The sequence below is a fragment of the Rhinoraja longicauda genome, chromosome 2 (assembly GCF_053455715.1).
Source record: "Rhinoraja longicauda isolate Sanriku21f chromosome 2, sRhiLon1.1, whole genome shotgun sequence".
Lineage (NCBI taxonomy): Eukaryota > Metazoa > Chordata > Chondrichthyes > Rajiformes > Arhynchobatidae > Rhinoraja > Rhinoraja longicauda.
Window position 1 is genome coordinate 8,156,339 of NC_135954.1, and position 21,396 is coordinate 8,177,734.

The 21,396-nt window shown below is 47.1% G+C and overlaps 1 protein-coding gene across 2 annotated transcripts in view; it reads left to right on the forward strand.

The window, feature by feature from the left end:
* cap2 (cyclase associated actin cytoskeleton regulatory protein 2) overlaps positions 1 to 21,396 on the forward strand; it is a 142,547-nt gene that overhangs the window by 71,984 nt on the left and 49,167 nt on the right. For both annotated transcript variants that reach the window (XM_078414714.1, XM_078414724.1), the window contains 3 exons: positions 10,055 to 10,198; positions 13,198 to 13,283; positions 19,640 to 19,745. In XM_078414714.1, the coding sequence (XP_078270840.1) occupies positions 10,055 to 10,198; positions 13,198 to 13,283; positions 19,640 to 19,745 (336 nt within the window). The remainder of the gene's footprint in view (positions 1 to 10,054; positions 10,199 to 13,197; positions 13,284 to 19,639; positions 19,746 to 21,396) is intronic.

Consider the following 21,396-nt stretch of genomic DNA (forward strand, 5'->3'; position numbering starts at 1 on the left):
TATGACTCTATCTATGACTCTATGTGAAACTTACAGTTTTGTTTATTTAATTGATTGTGCCAAGGACCAATACAGGTAAATGTAACTAACAGAGCAAACTGTATTGGTCACAGAGGGGAGGTAAATGATACTGACTCTCTGTGCTCAGTGCTTACGTTGCACGCTCTTTCTGCGTTTTGTAACACTCTGAGTGAGAGACAGCCACAGAAAGACAAATACAGGCACCTTGCGTTTTACGCGGGGGGTTACGGGCATGAAAACAGTGCGTAAATCAAACTAGTTTGATGGAACGGATGTGGTGAGGATGTTTCCACGAGTGTGAAAGTCTAGGACCAGAGGTCACAACCTCAGAATTAGGAAGGAGATGAGGAGCAATTTCTTTAGTCAGAGGGTGGTGAATCTGTGCAATTCATTGCCACACACAGAAGGCCAAGTCAATGGATGTTTTTAAGGCAGAGATCGATGGATTTTTGATTAGTGTGGGTGTCAGGGGTTATGGGGAGAAGGTGGGAGAATGGGGTTGAGAGGGAGAGATAGATCAGCCATGAGCTATTGAGGGCGTGCAGCGTAGGTTTACTAGGTTAATTCCCGGAATGGCGGGACTATCATATGTTGAAAGACTGGAGCAACTAGGCTTGTATACACTGGAATTTAGAAGGATGACAATAGACAATAGGTGCAGGAGTAGGCCATTCGGCCCCTCGAACCAGCACCACCATTCAATGTGATCATGGATGATTGAATGGCGGAGTAGATTTGATAGGCCGAATGTCTCTAATTCTGCTCCTATCACTTATGAACTTATGAGTTTAGTTTAGGTTATTGTCACTTGTACCGAGGTGCAGTTATAAATGGAAGTGAAAATTTCACCAGGAAAAATATATTGGCCTTGAACAGCATCCCTCGTACATTTACCAAGATAATTCTTGGAACCCAAGGGTTAAATTACAAAAAGAGATTGCACAAACCGAGGTTGGATTCCTTGGTTGATTCCAGCCTTGCCATGTCAAGGCAGACTGATACTTTAGTTTAGCTTATCATTGTCACTTGTATGGAGGTACAGTGAAAAGCTTTTTTGTTGCGTTCTATCCAGTCAGCGGAAAGACTATACATGATTACAGTCAAGCTGTCCACAGTGTACAGACGCAGTGTACAGACTCACTATCCCGCGGTCTAGGCTTAAGCTCAGGGGTGACCGCGCTTTTGCGGTTGCAGCTCCGAGACTGTGAAACAGCATCCATCTCCCCATCAGAACTGCCCCCTCCATCGACTCCTTTAAGTCCAGGCTCAAAACCTATTTCTACTCCCTAGCGTTTGAGGCCCTCTGAGGGGGCGCTGTGAACTGTTTATGTATGTGCTGTTATGTTTGTGTGCCATTGTATGTTCGTTTCTTAGTACCTGAACTGATGTACAGCACTTTGGTCAACGTCGGTTGTTTTTAAATGTGCTACACAAATAAAATTGACTTGACTTGACAAAGTTTAGGTACAAAAAGCTGGAGTAACTCAGCGGATCAGACTGCATCTCTGGAGAAGGCAGGAGAATCGGGTTAGGAGGGAGAGATAGATCAGCCATGAGCTATTGAGGGCGTGCAGCGTAGGTTTACTAGGTTAATTCCCGGAATGGCGGGACTATCATATGTTGAAAGACTGGAGCGACTAGGCTTTTATACACTGGAATTTAGAAGGATGAGAGGAGATCTTATCGAAACGTATAAGATTATTAAGGGGTTGGACACATTAGAGGCAGGAAACATGTTCCCAATGTTGGGGGAGTCCAGAACAAGGGGCCACAGTTTAAGAATAAGGGGTAGGCCATTTAGAACTGAGATGAGGAAAATCTTTTTCAGTCAGAGAGTTGTGATTCTGTGGAATTCACTGCCTCAGAAGGCAGTGGAGGCCAATTCTCTGAATGCATTCAAGAGAGAGCTAGATAGAGCTCTTAAGGATAGCGGAGTCAGGGGGTATGGGGAGAAGGCAGGAACGGGGTACTGATTGAGAATGATCAGCCATGATCACATTGAATGGCGGTGCTGGCTCGAAGGGCCGAAAGGCCTCCTCCTGCACCTATTGTCTATTGTCTAAATGTCCAACACTAGAAGGCATACGTAGCTATCAGGTGAGAGGGGGAATTTTAATGGAGGTAATATCTGTGGGGCAGGTTTTTTCACACAGATTGGTCGGGGCCTGGAACACATTGCCAGGGATGGTGGTGGAGACTGATAAAATAGTGGTGTTTAAGAGGCTTTTAGGTAGACACATGGAAGTGCAGGGAATAGCGATCTGGATCATGTACAGGCAGATGAGATCAATTTAACTTGGCATCATGTTCGCCACAAACATTTTGGGCCGAGGGCCCCGTTCCTGTGCTGTGCTGTTCTATGCGTAGGAAGGAACTGCAGATGCTGGTTTACACCGAAGATAGAAACAAAATGCTGGAGTAACTCAGCGGGACAGGCAGCATCTCTGGAGAGAAGGAATGGGTGACGTTGCGGGTCTGAAGAAGGTTCTCGACCCAGAAATGTCACCCATTCATAGAAACATAGAAAATAGTAGCAGGAGGAGGCCATTTGGCCCTTCAAGCCAGCACCACCATTCATTGTGATCATGGCTGATCATCCACAATTAGTAACCCGTGCCCGCTTTCTCCCCATATCCCTTGATTCCGCTAGCCCCTAGAGCTCTATCTAACTCTCTTTTAAATTCATCCAGTGAATTGGCCTCCACTGCCTTCTGTGGCAGAGAATTCCACAAATTCACAACTCTGGGTGAAAAAGTTTTTTCTCACCTCAGTTTTAAATGGCCTCCTCTTTATTCTTAGACTGTGGCCCCTGGTTCTGAGCTCCCCCAACATTGGGAACATTTTTTCTGATTCTAGCTTGTCCAGTCCTTTTACAATTTTATACGCCTGTATAAGATCCCCTCTCATCCTTCTAAACTCCAGTGAATACAAGCCCAGTCTTTCCAATCTTTCCTCATATGACAGTCCCTCCATCCCAGGGATTAACCTTGTGAACCTACGCTGCACTGCCTCAATAGCAAGGACCTCCTTCTTCAAATTAGGAGACCAGAACTGCACACAATACTCCAGGTGTGGTCTCACCAGGGCCCTATACAACTGCAGAAGGACCTCTTTGCTCCTATACTCAACTCCTCTCGTTATGAAGGCCAACATGCCATTAGCTTTCTTCACTGCACGTTTACTTTCAGTGACTGGTGTACAAGGACTATCAGGAGATGCTGCCTGTCCCGCTGAGTTACTACAGCATTTTGTGTCTATCCTCTACGTTCTGTGAAATAAAACACATGGTGCAATTCCCCTCAGCCACTGATTCCATCTGAAAGATTTTCCTGTGGTGCACTTTGTTTATCCTCTCAGTCCAGCTGCTGCCTCGCATACTGGCACCAGTAGCCAGCTATATCAGTCATGTGTTCCCTCCCTCCCTCCCTCCCTCTCCCACCTCCCAACTATCGACTGTTTATATATAGAACATCTCCATAAAAAGCAACGGATGACACTGCCCCGTGGAAAGCTGTAATTCACTGCAGTTGCAGAAGGGCCGGCAGAGCCCAGAATAACTGTGAACTTCGTTTTCCATCGCTGTTTATTGCACACTCTGTGCCGTGTGCTGTTTACAATATATCCCATTCTTGCCCGACCAAACGGGGCTTGACAAGAAGGTGCCAAAAATAAAACAGGAAGAAAAGAAAAACAAGCAGCGCGACCAAAACATCTTGCGCTATGTGCAGGAAGGAACTGCAGATGCTGGTTTAAATCGAAGATAGACACAAGATGCTGGAGTAACTCAGCGGGACAGGCAGCATCTCTGGAGAGAAGGAATGGGTGACTGTTCGGGTTGAGTCTGAAGAAGGGTCTCTGCCCGAAATGTCACCCATTCCTTCTCTCCAGAGATGCTGCCTGTCCAGCTGTGTTACTCCAGCATTTTGTGTCCATCTTGTACTATGTCAACGCGGGGCGGCACGGTGGCGCAGCGGTTGAGTTGCTGCCTCACAGCACCAGGGATGCGGGTTTGATCCTCCTTACAGGTGCCGTCTTTACGGAGTTTGTGCGTTCTACCCGTGACCGCGTGGGTTTTCTCAGGGATCTCCGGTTTCCCCTCACACTCCAAAGACCTACAGGTTTGTAGATTAGTTGGGCGTAAATTATCGCTAGTGTGTGTAGGATAGTGCTCCTGCACAAGGTGATCGCTGGTTGGCGCAGAGTCAGTGGGCTGAAGGGCCTGTTTCCGCGCTGTATCTCTAAACTAAACTAGACTAAACTAAACTGGACTAAATTCCAAAGAGGCTTTACCTGGGTGGACAAGGATAGTTGAAGTTTTCAATGTAAAAGCAGTGAACGCTGATCCCTCCTGCTCAAGCACAAGAGGCAAATAGCTCAGCCACGCCTTGGGTGGCACAGTGGTGCAGTTGGTAGAGCCGCTGCCTCACAGCCCCAGAGTCCCAGGTTCGATCCTGATCTCAGATGCTGTCCATATAAAGTTTGCATGTTCTCCCTGTGACCACGTGGGTTTGTGTGGGTTTCCTCCCACATCCCAAAGACGTGCAGATTTGTAGGTTAATTGGCCATTGTAAATTGCCCCCTGGTATGTAAGGAGTGGATGCGTACATGGGAAAAGATAGAACTAGAGTGAACGGGCGATCGATCGATGGTCGGCAGGGGCACGGTGGGCCGAAGGGCCTGTTTCCATTCTGTATCTTTCAATCACTTCAATCAATTCTTCACGAGGTGGAACAGTGAAAGCACTTTCTGATATTCATGTTCTCTACACACTCATTCTTTCCAGGACTACTTGATATTTTTTTCTACTGGGAGAGTCTAGGACCAGAGGTCATAGCCTCTATTAAAAGGCGTTACTTTAGGAAGACGATGAGGAGAAATTTCATTAGTCAGAGGCTGGTGAATCTGTGGAATTCTTTATATATAAGAAAATAACTGCAGATGCTGGTACAAATCAATTTATTCATAAAATGCTGGAGTAACTCAGCTGGTCAGGCAGCATTATGCTGCCTGACCTGCTGAGTTACTCCAGCATTTTATGAATAAATCGATCTGTGGAATTATTTGCCGTAGAAGGCTGTGGAGGCCAAGTCAGTGGATATTTTTAAGGCGGAGATTGACAGATTCTTGATTAGAACGGGTGTCAGACGTTATGGGGAGAAGGCAGGAGAATGGGGTTAGGAGGGAGAGAAAGATCAGCCATGATTGAACGGCGGAGTAGACTTGATGGGCCGAATGGCCTAATTCCGCTCCTATCACATGACCTTATGACATACATGTTCAAGAGCCTATTTCTAAATTCATACCTACTCCGGTAGTAATTTCTCTTGACATTCTAGCATTAGTGAGTAGCCTTTGCAATATATTATTTACATGGTGCAGGGCCATCGCAGAGTAGAACATAGAACAGTACAGGTAGACACAAAATGCTGGAGTAACTCAACGAGTCAAGCAGCATCTCGGGAGAGAAGGAATGGGTGACGTTTCGGGTGGAGACCGTTCTTCAGACCGAAGAAGGGTCTCGACCTGAAACGTCCATCAGTCTGAAGATGTGTCTACCTTAGATTTAAACCAGTATCTGCAGGTTTTTTTCCTATAGAACAGCACAGCACAGGAACAAGCCTTTGTCTGTGCAGAGTCTGATTCCATTAAAATAATTTCCTCTGCCAGTATGTGACCCATAGCCCTCCACTCCCTGCATATCCATGTGCCTATCCAATAACCTCTTAAATGCCTCTATAGTTTCTGCCTCCATTTCCACCACCCTCTGTGTAAATGCGGCACGGTGGCGCAGCGGTAGAGTTGCTGCCTTACAGCGAATGCAGCGCCGGAGACTCGGGTTTGATCCTGACTACGGGCGCCGTCTGTACGGAGTTTGTACGTTCTCCCTGTGACCTGCGTGGGTTTTCTCCGAGATCTTCGGTTTCCTCCCACTCCAAAGACGTACAGGTATGTAGGTTAATTGACTGGGTAAAAATTGTCCCTAGTGTGTGTAGGATAGTGTTAGTGTGCGGGGATCGCTGGGTGGCGTGGACTCGGTGGGCCGAAGGGCCTGTTTCCGTGCTGTATCTCTAAATCTAAAATCTAAATCTAAATCTAAATGAACCTGCTCCACACATCTCCTTTAAACTTTGCTCTCCTCACCTTAATCTTATGCCCTCTAGTATTTCATTTTCTTCCATCCTCTCATTATTTTATGTACTTATTTCAAGTCTACCTGCAACTTCTGGCATTCGAGAGAAAACAAGCCAATGTATCTAATACCATCTGCCCATCAAAACCCCCCTTGCCTATGTCCACCTATTACCGAAGATAGACATAAAAAGCTGGAGTTTCACGCGGAACATAAAGGATGTAGAGGTTTTGGAAAGGGCGGAGAGGAGGTTTACCAGAATGGTGCCTGGATTATCATATCATATCATATCATATACAGCCGGAAACAGGCCTTTTCGGCCCTCCAAGTCCGTGCCGCCCAGCGATCCCCGCACATTAACACTATCCTACACCCACTATCCTACACCCACTACATTTACCCAGCCAATTAACCTACATACCTGTACGTCTTTGGAGTGTGGGAGGAAACCGAAGATCTCGGAGAAAACCCACGCAGGTCACGGGGAGAACGTACAAACTCCTTACAGTGCAGCACCCATAGTCAGGATCGAACCTGAGTCAGGATCGAACCTGAGTCTCCGGCGCTGCATTCGCTGTAAAGCAGCAACTCTACCGCTGCGCTACCGTGCCGCGATTAAGGGGTATTAAGAGTGCTGGAGTAACTCAGCGGGACAGGCAGCATCTCTGGAGAGAAGGAATGGGTGATGCTTCAGGTCGAGACTCTTCTCAGTTCCATCCCTACACTGTTTCCACTTTGTTTGACTCTGTGACTAACTACTTTATGCTGTTAATTAGACCTAAATTTGAGCATCCCTTTAAGAATGAATGGAAGGCAACTTCACTCCACAGTAAATTTGCATAGTTAACTGTTGCCATGGTAATTTACGTTGGCTCCTTGACCCAAAAGTTATTTTCTTTTCAGGAAACAAATTCTTGCGTCTTAGTCCACTGATAAACACTCTGCTGGGCCGTTACCACCTACAGGAAGAAGTAAACATTAGTTCAGAGTGTCAGAAGACATTGCTGGCAAATGCAGTAGATATTCTGAGTGGTGTCATTGGAACAGTGCAGTTATTTCAGCTGCAACAAGTCATTCTGAAAGCTGCAAGGGGCATCATCAATCTCTGTCGCAGCCAGCTGCAGGTTTTACCCCTGGCTTTCTTTCCCACTAGTATTTGAACTGGGGACAAACACCAGCAAAATTATGATCGTAACTTAAATCAGATTCTTTGTCCTCCTGCAGAATGTATGTCAACAATGCAGCGTGAACAGGGCGGCATGGTGGTAGCGTTGCTGCCTTACAGCGCCCGAGACCCAGGTTTGATCCTGACTGTGGGTGCTGTTTGTACGGAGTTTGTACCTTCTCCTCGTGACCACATGTGTTTTCTCTCTGGGTGCTCCAATTTCGTCCCACGCTCTAAAGATGTACAAGTCTGTCTGTTAATTGGCTTCAGTGACGTTGTAAAATTGTACCTAGCGCGTAGGATAGCGTCAGTGTAAAAACTGGCACAAATTGCAAATTATTCCCTGGTGTGTAGGATAGAGGTTGTGTACGGGGTGATCGCTGGTCAGCGCGGACTCGGAGGGCCGAAGGACCTGTTTCTGCGGTGAATCTCCAAACTAAACTAAAACCAAACAAGTTTCTGGGCATTTTCTCAAACTGGTTCTGGGCAACCAGCCCAAACGGAGAGCAAACAAGTTGACATTTATTTGTGTGAAATAAGGCAGAGGCACATGGACCCAAAAACAGACAGGGGAGAAGCAGAATTAGCTTTATTTTTACCCTTGAAGTGTTGCCTGTGCACCAGAAGATGTTTTGAGCAGAAGGTTTTGTCAGCTGTAACTGGGAGATATCCAGATCCTGAAGTGGTGAGGTTATGTTTGTTAATTTATGTGAGATGGCTGGGGGCCGGATGAGTTTTGTTTGCCCGGTCGGTCACCATGACCACCCACCATCAAATGCATTTAAATGAATCGAGATTGCACTCTTGCCAAGTCTTTTAAATTGGATTGAGACTTAGTTTAGTTTAGAGATACAACGCGGAAACAGGCCCTTCGGCCCCCCGAAGAGAGACACAAAAAGCTGGAGTAACTCAGCGGGACAGGCAGCGTTTCTGGAGAGAAGGAATGGGCGACGTGTCGGGTCGAGACCCTTCTTCAGACTTCGGCCCACCGAGTCCACACCGACCAGCGATTCCCTGCGCACTAGCGCTATCCAACACACAAGGGACGCTTTACAATTTTTACCCAATAGTCAATAGTCGTTTATTTGTCACATACACATAATGTGTAGTGAAATGAAACATTACCCGCAGTTAAACAATAAGACCAATAAGAATAATCAATAAAAATGCAATAACACATACAATCACAAACTAACACCAAACAAAAAGAAACATCCATCACAGTGAGTCTCCTCCAGTCCCTTCTCACTGTGATGGAAGGCCAAAAATGTATTTTTCTCTTCCCTGCCGTCTTCTCCCGCGGTCAGGCTGTTGGAGTTGCCACGTCGGGGAGGTCGGGGCTCCCGACATTGAAGCCAATTAACATACAAACCTCCACGTCTTAGGAGTGTGGGTTGGTTGGTGGTAGAATCTGGGTGGTTGCAGAGAGGGTTGGCATGGACCCAGTGGGCCGAAGAACCTGTTTCCATACTGTACCTTTTCTACGGCTTCATGCTATTTTAAGACTGCCCCGCACATTAACACTATCCTACACACACTGGGGACAATTTTTTACATTTGCCCAGCCAATTAACCTACATACCTGTACGTCTTTGGAGTGTGGGAGGAAACCGAAGATCTCGGAGAAAACCCACGCAGGTCACGGGGAGAACGTACAAACTCCGTACAGACGGCGCCCGTAGTCAGGATCGAACCTGAGTTTCCGGCGCTGCATTCGCTGTAAGGCAGCAACTCTACCGCTGCGCCACCGTGCCGCCCTAATTAATTGTCATATGTACCAACAACGGAACAATTAACTTCTTGCTTCTAGCAGCACTACAGGCCTGTAAACACAATACCCATAGGTAATGTCTGACAAAAAAGAAAAGAATAACCCCAATACTCATGTAAAGATGCCCAACGTACCTAGTGCAACCAAGGCAGTTCATTTGTATTTGTTTCACCAAGAATTGAAATGAATCAGCAAATGGTAATGGAGTTTTCTGAACCATGCAGCAGTGCTGGCCGTTGTGTAAGTTCAACATTTTATGATTAATATAAAGAGACATCCTCCAAAAGTGGCAAAATGTAAGCTTTGATAAGGTCAACAAGTAATTGGGAAATAAATTGCATTGAATAGGAAAATGTAGAAACCAGGAACTGCAGATGTTCGGTTTGCACAAAAGAAGACACAAGGTGCTGGAGTAACTCAGCGGTTCAGGCAACATCTCTGGAGAACATGGATAGGTGACGTTTTGGGTCACATCCCTTCAGATTGAATAGGTGCAGTCGAGGATTTGTTGAAGACACAGAAAGCAGTGGAGCTTGAGGGAGGATTGGTGTTACTTCAGGTTCATAAGTTCTAGGAGCAGAATTAGGCCATTCAGCCCTTCAAGTCTACTCTGCCATTCAATCATGGCTGATCTGTCTTTCCCTGTCAACCCGAATCTCCATAACCCCTGACACCCGTACTAATCAAGAATCTGTCAATCTCCACCTTAAAAATATCCATTGACTTGGCCTCCACAGTCATCTGTGGCAATAAATTCCACAGATTCACCACCCTCTGACTAAAGAAATTCCTCCTCATCTCCTTTCCATAGGTTCGTCCTTTTATTCAGAGGTTGTGCCCTCTCCCACTAGTGGAAACATCCTCTCCACATCCACTATCCAAGCCTTTCACTATTTGGTAAGTTCAGTAGTCTAATGGTTTATTTTTTTTCCCCAGGTAACGTTTTGTCCCATTCTCTCTTCCCCAGCATCAGATGGGTGCACTCCTCAAACCCATGTCTGATAAAATGCAGGCGATTCAGGACTTTCGGGAGAAGAACCGTGGTAGCAAGCTGTTCAACCACCTGTCGGCTGTAAGTGAGAGTGTCGCAGCTCTGGGCTGGGTCGCTGTGGTAAGTAGACGCACAAACAAACCTACCTTCCGTTGGCACCATATACGCCATGTGGATCTTATAGAAACATATCTCATTGAGGTCCTATAAACATATAAAAGGAGGTTCCACTGCAGTTGGACAGGGCCCTGGTGAAACCGCACCTGGAGTATTGTGTGCAGTTTTGGCCTCCTAATTTGAGGAAGGATATCCTTGCTGTTGAGGGACTGCAGCGTAGGTTCACCAGGTTAATTCCCTGAGATGTTGTGAATCTGTGGAATTCTCTGCCACAGAAGGCAGTGGAGGCCAATTCACTGGATGTTTTCAAGAGAGTTAGATATAGCTCTTGGGGTTAACACAATGAAGGGATATGGGTAGAAAACAGGAACGCGGTATTGATTTTGGATGATCAGCCATGATCACATTGAATGGCTCGAAGCTGGCGGTGAATTGATCGATTGTAATCATGTATTGTCTTTCTGCTGACTGGTTAGCAAGCAACAAAAACTTTCCCCTGTACCTCGGTACATGTGACAATAAGCTAAACTGAACTGGAATTCAGGAAGTGAAGCGATACACAAACCCCAGTTTGCATTGATGGCGCCGAAGTAGAGATGGTTGAAAACTACAAAATTCCTAGGAGTCAATATAGCCAACAGTTTCTCCTGGACCACCCATATAATGTAGAAGCAGCGACCAAGAAAACACACCAATCCCTCCACTTCCTTAGAAGGCTTAGGATGTTTGGCGTGTCCCCGACAACTCTCACCAACATCTACAGATGCACCATAGAAAGCATTTTATCAGGATGCATCACAGCTCGGTTTGGGAACAGCTCCATCCAAGACAGCAAGAAATTGCAGCCGATTGTGGACGCAGCCCAGACCATCGCACAAATCAATCTCCCTTACGTTGACACCATTTATGCCTCGCGCTGCCTCGGCAAGGCCAGCAACATCATCAAGGACGAGTCGCACCCTGGCCACTCTCTCATCTCCCCACCCCCATCAGGCAAAAGCTATAGAAGTGTGAAAACGCATTCCTCTAGATTCAGGGACAGTTTCTTCCCAGCTGTTATCAGGCAACTGAACCATCCTACCACAACCAGAGAGCAGAGCAGTGCTGAACTACTCATTGGTGTCCCTTGGATTAATTTTGATTGAACTTTACTGGCTTTATCTTGCACTGAACATTATTCACGTTATTCCCTTTATCATGTTTCTACACTGTGGATGGCTCAATAGTTATCATGTATTGTCTTTCCACAGACTGGTTAGCACGCGACAAAAGCTTTTCACTGTACCTCGGTACACGTGACAATAAGCTAAGCTCAAACTCAACTCAAGACTTCCTGTTGAATGAACACTGCAGTGTTTATATGTTTGAGATACAGCATGGAAACACCGAGTCCACGACGACCAGCAATCAGCCATTCACACTGGTTCTCTGTTATCCCATTAATTTCCTACATATTAGGGGACAATTTACAGATGCCAATTAACATACAAACCCACACGTTTTTGGGATGTGGCAGGAAACCTACGCAGTCACAAACCATGGCAGAACACAAGAAGGGAGCACGGTGGCGCAGCAGTAGAGTTGCTGCCTTACGGGCGCCAGACACCTGGGTTCGATCCTGACTACGGGTTCTGTCTACGGAGTTATTACGTTCTCCCCCTGACCGTGCGGGTTTTCCTAATCTGAGGAAAGATATTCTAGCCTTAGAGGGCGTACAGAGAAGGTTCATCAGATTGATCCCTGGGATGGCAGGACTTTCGTATGAAGAAAGACTGGATAGACTAGGCTTATACTCGCTGGAATTTAGAAGACTGAGGGGGGATCTTATTGAAACATATAAAATTCTTAAGGGGTTGGAGAGGCTAGATGCGGGAAGATTGTTCCCGATGTTGGGGAAGTCCAGAACCAGGGGTCACAGCTTAAGGATAAGGGGGAAGTCTTTTAGGACCGAGATGAGAAAACATTTCTTCACACAGAGAGTGGTGAATCTGTGGAATTCTCTGCCACAGAAGGTAGTTGAGGCCAGTTCATTGGCTATATTTAAGAGGGAGTTAGATGTGGCCCTTGTGGCTAAAGGGATCAGGGGGTATGGAGAGAAGGCAGGTACAGGTTACTGAGCTGGATGATCAGCCATGATCATATTGAATGGCGGTGCAGGCTCGAAGGGCCGAATGGCCTACTCCTGCACATATTTTCCATGTTTCTATGTTTCCCCAGGTGTTCCGGTTTCCTCCCACACTCCAAAGGTTTGTAGGTTAATTCGGCTTCGGTTACTGAAAATTGTCCCTTGTGTGAGTAGGTTAGTGCTAGTGTATGGGAACCGCAGGTCGGCGCGGACTCGGTGGGCCGAAGATACACCTATTTCCGCAGTGTATATCTAAACTAACCTAATCGTATAAGATTATTAAGGGGTTGCACACGTTAGAGGCAGGAAACATGTTCCCAATGTTGGGGGAGTCCAGAACAAGGGGCCACAGTTTAAGAATACGAGGTAGACCATTTAGAACTGAGATGAGGAAAAACTTTTTCAGTCAGAGAGTTGTGAATCTGTGGAATTCTCTGCCTCAGAAGGCAGTGGAGGCCAATTGTCTGAATGCATTCAAGAGAGAGCTAGATAGAGCTCATAAGGATAGCGGAGTCAGGGGGTATGGGGAGAAGGCAGGAACGGGGTACTGATTGAGAATGATCAGCCATGATCACATTGAATGGCGGTGCTGGCTCTAAGGGCCGAATGGCCTCCTCCTACACCTATTGTCTATTGTCTAATCGTACAAACTCCGTACAGACAGTACCTTGTAGTCAGAATGGATCCCCGGTCTCTGGCGCTGTGAGGCAGCAACTCTACCGCTGCGACACCGTGCCACCCTTTACTTGTGTTTTTACGTAACTGGGTGATATTGACAAATAGTTTTCTGTTGAATCTAACGTCTTTTCCTCTTTCCAACTTGTTCTTCCTTGCATCCATCTTCTTCCGATGCTTCGTTGCTTCATTGTGAACTCAGACCCCGAAGCCTGGACCTTTCGTAAAGGAGATGAACGATGCTGCCACCTTCTATACTAACAGAGTGTTAAAGGAGTTCAAGGAATCGTAAGTTTGCCTTTCTTGTTCTCCTGTACACATGGTGCTCTGTTTCAAATCTGCTGTTTGCATGTTTCTGCAAGATTTAGAATCGGGGGGCCACAGTGGTGCGGCGGTAGAGTTGCTGCCTTACAGCGTCAGAGACCCTGGTTCGATCCCGACTACGGGCGCTATCTGTACGGAGTTTGTACGTTCTCCCCGTGACCGCGTGGGTTTTCTCCGAGATCTTCGGTTTCCTCCCACACTCTAAAGACCTACAGGTTTGTAGGTTAATTGGCTTGGTGTATGTGTAAAATTGGCCCTAGTGTTTGTAGGATAGTGTTAAATGTGCGGAGATCGCTGGTCGATGCGGACTCGGTGGGCCGAAGGGCCTGTTTCCGCGCTGTATCTCAACTAAACTAAACGAATATATTCCAGGAGTACAGTAAAATATCCTGAAAACTAGTTAAGTGGGGTTTCAACACTGAGTGTCAACATTGTATGGTGTAAGTGCTTGAAAGATAATATTTAGAGATCAATACATTAGTGTCTACCTCAGGTTTTAGTTTTAGAGAGAAACAGCGTGGAAACAGGCCCTTCGGCCCACCGAGTCCACGCCGAACAGTAAATCCGCACACTAGCACCCATCCTAGACGCACTAGGGACAATTTACAATTTTACCAAACCAATTAACCTACAAACTTGTACGTCTTTGGAGGAAGCCGGTGTTCCTGGAGAAAACCCATGCAAGTCACCTGGAGAACGTACAAACTCGGTACAGGCATCACCCGTAGTCAGGATCGAACCCGGGCCTCTGGCGCTGTGAGACAGCAACTCTACCGCTGCACCACCGTGCCCCTGGTCTTGTCTGTCTCCCCATCTCACATCCCATCTACTCCCGACCTGCAAGTCTGTAAGATAACCTTGTTTTGGTCTAACCACCTTTTTCCTTTTAGCCAGATTCACTGGTGCATTAATAAATGTAGTGCCGAGGCAATGTATAAAGGGCTGCACAGTGGCTCAGCTGAAAGAGCTGCTGCCTCCCAGCGCCAGAGACCTGGGTCCATCCTGGCCTCAGGTCCTGTATGAGTGCAGTCTGCACGTTCTCTCTGTGACCGCGTGGGTTTACTCCCAGTGCTCCGGTCTCCCCCCACATCCGAAGAAGTGTAGGTTTGTAGGTCAATTGGCCTCTGTAATTTGCTCCTAGTGTGTATTTAGTGGGTGCAAAAGTGGAATAGCATACGCGTGAGATCGACACAAAACGCTGGAGCAACTCAGCGGGAGTGGCAGCATCTCAGGAGAAAATGGACAAGTGACGTTTCGGGTCGGGACTCTTCTTCAAACTGACTGTCGTTGGGAGAGTGGGGGGGGGGGGACACAGGACAAATTGGGGTCAGCTACAATGTTCTCAGGCAGGGAGATTCCCTGATAGGATTGTGACCCCCATGAGGGAACTTGTTAGCCCACCTTCAGTGGAGGGTAGGTGAGGGGGGGGAGGGGAGGGAGGAGTTCATAGAAGTCCTTAGGGCGGTCACGGTGGCGCAGCGGTAAAGTTGCTGCCCTACAGCGAATGCAGCGCCGGAGACCCGGGTTCGATTCTGACCATGGTGCTGTCTGTACGGAGTTTGTACGTTCTCCCCATGACCTGCGTGGGTTTTCTCCGAGATCTTCGGTTTCCTCCCACACTCCAAAGAAGAACAGGTTTGTAGGTTATTTGGCTTGGTAAATGTAAAAATTGTCCCTAGTGGGTGTAGGATCGTGTTAGTGTGCGGGGATCGCTGGGCGGCGCGGATCCGGTGGGCCGAAGGGCCTGTTTCCGCGCTGTATCTCTAAACTAAACTAAACTAAGTTGCTGCCTCACAGCGCCAAAGACCCGGGTTCGATCCTTGACTACAGGATTAAACTAAAGTCACCTAAAATTAGAGAATTCAATGTTCATTTAGCTGGGTTGTAAGCTACCCAAGCAAAATATGAGGTGCTGTTCCTACAGTTTACATGTGGCTTCACTCTGACAGTGGAGGAGGCCCAAGACAAAAAGGTCAGTAAGGGAATGGGAAGGGGAATTAAAATGTTTGGCAACCGGGAGATCCATTAGGCCTTGACAGGACGGGCGCAAGTGTTCAGCGAAACTGTTGCCGAGTCTATGTTTAGTCTCGCCGATGTACAGTAGCCCACTTCGGGAACACCGGATGCAGTGGATGAGGTTGGAGGAGGTGCGCGTAAACCACTGCCTCAACTGGAAGGACTGCTGGGGTCCCTGGCTGGAGCGGGAGGTACAAGGACAGGTGTTGCATCTCCTGCGGTTGCAGGGTTAAGTACCTGGGGAGGGAGTGGTTTGGGTGGGAAGGGACTAGTGGACCAAGGAGTTGCTGAGGGAGTGGTCCCTGTGGACGGCGAAATAGGGTGGAGATGGGAAGATGTGACTGGTGGTGGGATCTCGTTGGAGGTGACAGAAATGTTGGAGGATGATGTGTGGTGACAGGTGAGGAGCAGGGGAACTCTGTTTGTTGCGTGTGGGGGGAGGGGGAGCAAGAACGGAACTCTGGGTCACAGAGAAGACACCTGAGAGGGATCCGTCTTTAACTGAAGTGGGGGGAAACCACGTTCACTAAAGAATGAGGACATCTTGGATGTCCTTGTGTGCAAAATCTCATCTTGGGAGCAGATGCGGTGGAGACGGAGGAATTGAGAGTGGGGGATAGCATCTTTGTAAGAGGCAGGGTGGGAAGAAGTGTAGTCTAGATAATGTGGGAGTCATAGAAACAGAAAAATAGGTCGGTAAGTCAAGTTTATTTGTCACATACACATACAAGATGTGCAGTGAAATGAAAGCCGTCACCCACAGTCCAGCAATAGAGCAATAAAAATAAACAATTTCACACAAAATCACAACCAACACCACACAAAACAAAAAAAGAAACATCCATCACAGTGAGTCTCCTCCAATCCCCTCCTCACTGTGATGGAAGGCCAGAATGTCTTTTCTCTTCCCCTGCTGTCTTCTCCCGCGGTCAGGCTGTTGAAGTCGCCAAGTTCCAGGCCGCGCCGGACGGTGAAAGGTCCGCAGCGGGCCGACCCAAGCGGGGCGGGCGAAGACGCTGCCGCTGCTGGAGCTCCCGATGTCGGCCCCCACTCAGGGGGCTGCGAGCTTCCGACGTCCACATGGCCCGCGGTCGAAGCCCCCGGAGCCTCCGAGGGCGAGTCGCAGTGATAGGAGTCATAAGTGATAGGAGCAGAATTAGGCCAAGTCTGCTCCGCCATTCAGTCATGGCTGGTCTATCTCTCCCTCCTAACCTCATTCTCCTGCCTTCTCCCCATCACCTCTGGCAGGTTGGTAGGTTTGTAGTAGACGTCAGTCTATTCGGTAAGTTTCAATGAGACCCCGCTCATCCTTCTAAACTCTTCTAAAATAAGTGAGAGCGTTAAACACTGGATTTGACAGAATGAATTAACAGAAATCTTTTAATACAAGAGGACACAGAGTAACTCAGAGTCACTCAGCAGGTCAGGCAGCATCTCTGGAGAACATGGAAAGGTGATGTTTCACAGGGTGCTGGAGTAACTCAGCGGGTCAGGCAGCATCTCTGGAGAACACGGATAAGTGACGTTTCAGGTCGAGACCCTTCTTCAGACAAATATTAAAAACGTTTAATAGACATATTGTTTTTGTGGACATTTTGTTTCTTTATAGAGAAATTAAATGAGATGGTTAGATTTTGTTGTTTTCCTGACACCCTAGTTTAGTTTAGAGATACAGCGCAGAAACAGGCCCCTCAGCCCACCGAGTCCACACCAACCAGCGATCCCAGCACACTAACACTATCCAACACATACTAGGAACAATTTTATATTTATACCAAACCAATTAACCAACAAACCTGTACGTCTTTGGAGTGTGGGAGGAAATCGGAAATCCCAGAGAAAACCCAAGCAGGTCACGGGGAGAACGTACAAATTCCATGCAGACAGCACCCGTAGTCAGGATCGAACCTGGGTCTCCGGCGCTGTGTGGCAGCAACTCTACCGCTGCGCCACCGTGCCGCCCTGAAACAAAACAAGACAAGAGAACATTGTGCAAGCATTTTGTACAATTTTTACAATTCCCGATACTGTGCTGTTAATGAAAGTCAGATTCCACAACTGCTAAGTTAGCCAAGGGAATCCTAATTCTGCTTGCAGACAAAACTCATTCTTTTTAGGCCCGAGATCTTGATACAAATGCCCTTTTGTGTTGAATGTTTTATGCATGCATCTGAGGGTGTGGATTACATGTTTCATTTGTACTTAAGACAAAGGAATTGCTGTGTGCAGTTCTGGACTGCCCACCATATGACATGCGCTTAAGAAATCGGCTGTCTGAACCCTTTCTGAATAAGTCCTTTTGGTGCATTAGTCATCCCCCGACAGGCTGCACAACAGGTGCATTTGGCAACCAGTGACAAAGCCAGATAATGTCTCCATTTCTTCTTTCAGTAATGAGGGAGAACTTAAGTTTAGTTTAGTGGAGGAAGGAACAGCAGACAGACACATAACGCTGGAGTAACTCACCAGGACAGGCAGCGTCTCTGGAGAGAAGGAATGGGTGACATTTCGGGTCGAGACCCTTCTTCATTCTTCTATACTAAGATGCTGCCTGTCCCGCTGAGTTACTCCAGCATTTTGTGTCTACCTTCGGTTTAAACCAGCATCTGCAGTTCCTTCCTACTCAAGGGTTTAAACCGAAGACAGACACAAAACGGTGGTGAATCTGTGGAATTATTTGCCACAGAAGACTGTGGAGGCAAAGTCAGTGGATATATTTAAAGCAGAGATGGATAGATTCTTAATTTAGACAATAGACAATAGGTGCAGGAGTAGGCCATTCGACCCTTCGAGCCACTGTGGTCATGGCTAATCATTCACAATCAGTACCCCGTTCCTGCCTTCTCCCCATACCCCCTGACTCCGCTATCCTTAAGAGCTCTATCTAGCTCTCTCTTGAAAGCATCCAGAGAATTGGCCTCCATTGCCTTCTGAAGCAGAGAATTCCACAGATTTATAACTCTGATTGAAAAAGTCTTTCCTCATCGTGGTTCTAAATGGCCTACCCCTTATTCTTAAATTGTGGCCCCTGGTTCTGGACTCCCCCAACATTGGGAACATGTTTCCTGCCTCTAACGTGTCCAATCCTTTAATAATCTTATATGTTTCAATAAGATCCCCTCTCACCCTTCTAAATTCCAGTGTATACAAGCCTAGTCGCTCCAGTCTTTCAACATACGACAGTCCCGCCATTCCGGGAATTAACCTAGTGAACCTATGCTGCACGCCCTCAATAGCAAGAATGTCCTTCCTCAAATTTGGAGACCAAAACTGCACACAGTACTCCAGGTGTGGTCTCACTAGGGCCCTGTACAACTGCAGAAGGACTTCTTTGCTCCTATACTCAACTCCTCTTGTCATAAAGGCCAACATGCCATTAGCTTTAAGTGACTGATGAACAAGGACACCCAGATCTCTTTGTACTTCCCCATTTCCTAACTTGATACCATTCAGATAATAATCTGCCTCCCTGTTCTTACCACCAAAGTGGATAACCTCACATTTATCCACATTAAAATGCATCTGCCCACTCACAACCTGTCCAAGTCACCCTGCATCCTCATAGCATCCTCCTCACAGTTCACACTACCACCCAGCTTTGTGTCATCTGCAAATTTGCTAATGTACAGGTGTCAGAGGCAATGGGGAGGCAGGAGAATGGGGTTAGGAGGGAGAGATAGATCGGCCATGATTGAATGACAGTGTAGACTTGATGGGCCGAATGGCCTAATTCTAGGAGGGAGAGATAGATCAGCCATGATTGAATGGCAGAGTAGACTATGGGCCTAATTATACTCCTATCACTTATGGCCGTATGATTTACGAGGATGTCGGCGCTCAGGAGGATGACGGTTGATCTTATAGAGGTGTTTAGTTTATCGTCACGTATAAACAGTGAGGTGCAGTGAAAAGCTTTTGTTGCGTGCTAACCAGTCAGCGGAAAGACAATACATGATTACGATCGAACCATCTACTGTGTACAGATACATTATAAAGGGAATAACGTGAATAATGTTTCTAAAAACTGCTGTCGGTGTAGAGATTTAAGAGTGGAGCGATTGCAATGCGTGATATTCAGATCCACTTCTGTGACCAGTACGCACAGAGTCACCTGGCTTGGGCACCATCTTGGGATAGATGGGGCGTCGTGGTCGGCATGGGTCGGTGGGGCTGAAGGGCCTATTTCCCTGTTGTATGACTCTACGATTCTACTGCTCTTTAGTCAGTCTCTTTGTTTAAATAGCTTTAACTAAATTCTTTAAAAATTAATCACCGTTGTTCTATTCGATCTTATTCAATTACAGTGACAGGAGACATGTAGAATGGGTCAGATCCTTCCTCAGCATCTGGACAGAGCTCCAGGCGTACATCAAGAAGTACCACACCACCGGGCTCTCGTGGAATAAGTCTGTAAGTATCCTCAGTAGATCCATGTCATAATTGGTGGTCGTGCGAGGCATGGCCTAAAACTCTCTCCTTACCCCCTGCTCCTTGTTTACATGTCTCTTCCATTTTGTAGAGGTTATCTGTTATCAGCTGTTATCAGGCAACCAAATCATCCCACCGACAACTAGAGAACAGTCCTGAGCTGCTATCTGCCTCAGAGACCCTCGGACTATCTTTGATCGGATTTCACTGGACTTTATCTAAATGCATCTAAATGTTATTCACGATATTCCCTCTGTCGTCAAAACGATGCAACTTTGGTTGGTCATTGCTGGAGGGGATTTGTAATGACTGCTGACCTTTGGCACTTAGGTACCTGGGCATAGATTCTTCCCTGACATACTCCTGCATGCGTTTATTAAAGTTTAGCAGAAGAGCATGGAGAACGTTTACAGTGGTTAGTTTCAGTTACATATCTGCTGCACGGTGGCGCAGCTGGTAGAGCTGCTGCCTCACAACAACCCTGGGTCGATCCTGACTACGGGTGCTGTCTGTATGGAGCTTGTACGTTCTTCCTGTGACCGCGTGGGTTTTCTCCAGGTGCTCTGGTTTTCCTCCCACACTCCAAAAACGTACAGGTTTGTAGGTTAATTGGCTTCGATAACATTGTAAATCGTCCCTAGAGTGTAGGATAGTGTTCGCTGGTCGGCTTGGACTCGGTGGGCCGGAGGGCCTATTTCCATGCTGCGTCGCTAAAGAGAAAAGAATTGTTTTGTACAGTATTCCCTATCCAGTCTGCCCATCTCTTTAGAAGGATGAGAGGAGATCTTATCGAAACGTATAAGATTATTAAGGGGTTGGACACGTTAGAGGCAGGAAACATGTTTCCAATGTTGGGGGAGTCCAGAACCAGGGGCCACAGTTTAAGAATAAGGGGTAGGCCATTTAGGACTGAGATGAGGAAAAACTTTTTCAGTCAGAGAGTTGTGAATCTGTGGAATTCTCTGCCTCAGAGGGCAGTGGAGGCCAATTCTCTGAATGAATTCAAGAGAGAGCTAGATAGAGCTCTTAAGGATAGCGGAGTCAGGGGGTATGGGGCGAAGGCAGGAACAGATTGAGAATGATCAGCCATGATCACATTGAATGGCGGTGCTGGCTCAAAGGGCCGAATGGCCTCCTCCTGCACCTATTGTATATTGTCTATTGTCTATAAACCAGCCTCAGTTGTGTGGTGTTGTCAAGCCTCAATTATGCAGTGTAAAAAAAGGTTAATTTAGTTTAGTTTAGTTAGTCCCTCCAAAATGACGCCCAACCCAGGCAACTATTGGCATGCTAGCCACAGAAGCAGATCTACAAACTCACATTACAGTCGCTCTACACTCTTAAATCTCTATTCCTACAGCAACATTTCATCTAGAGACTTTAAATGGGTCGATTGTAATGACATATTGCCTTTCTGCTGACTGGATAGCGCGCAACATGGGGCGGTCACGGTGGCGCAGCGGTAGAGTTGCTGCCTTACAGCGCTTGCAGCGCCAGAGACCCTGGTTCGATCCCGACTACAGGTGCTGTCTGTACAGAGTTTGTACGTTCTCCCCGTGACCGCGTGCGTGGGGTTTCTCCGAGATCTTTCCTCCCACTCTCCAAAGACGTACAGGTTTGCAGATCAATTGGC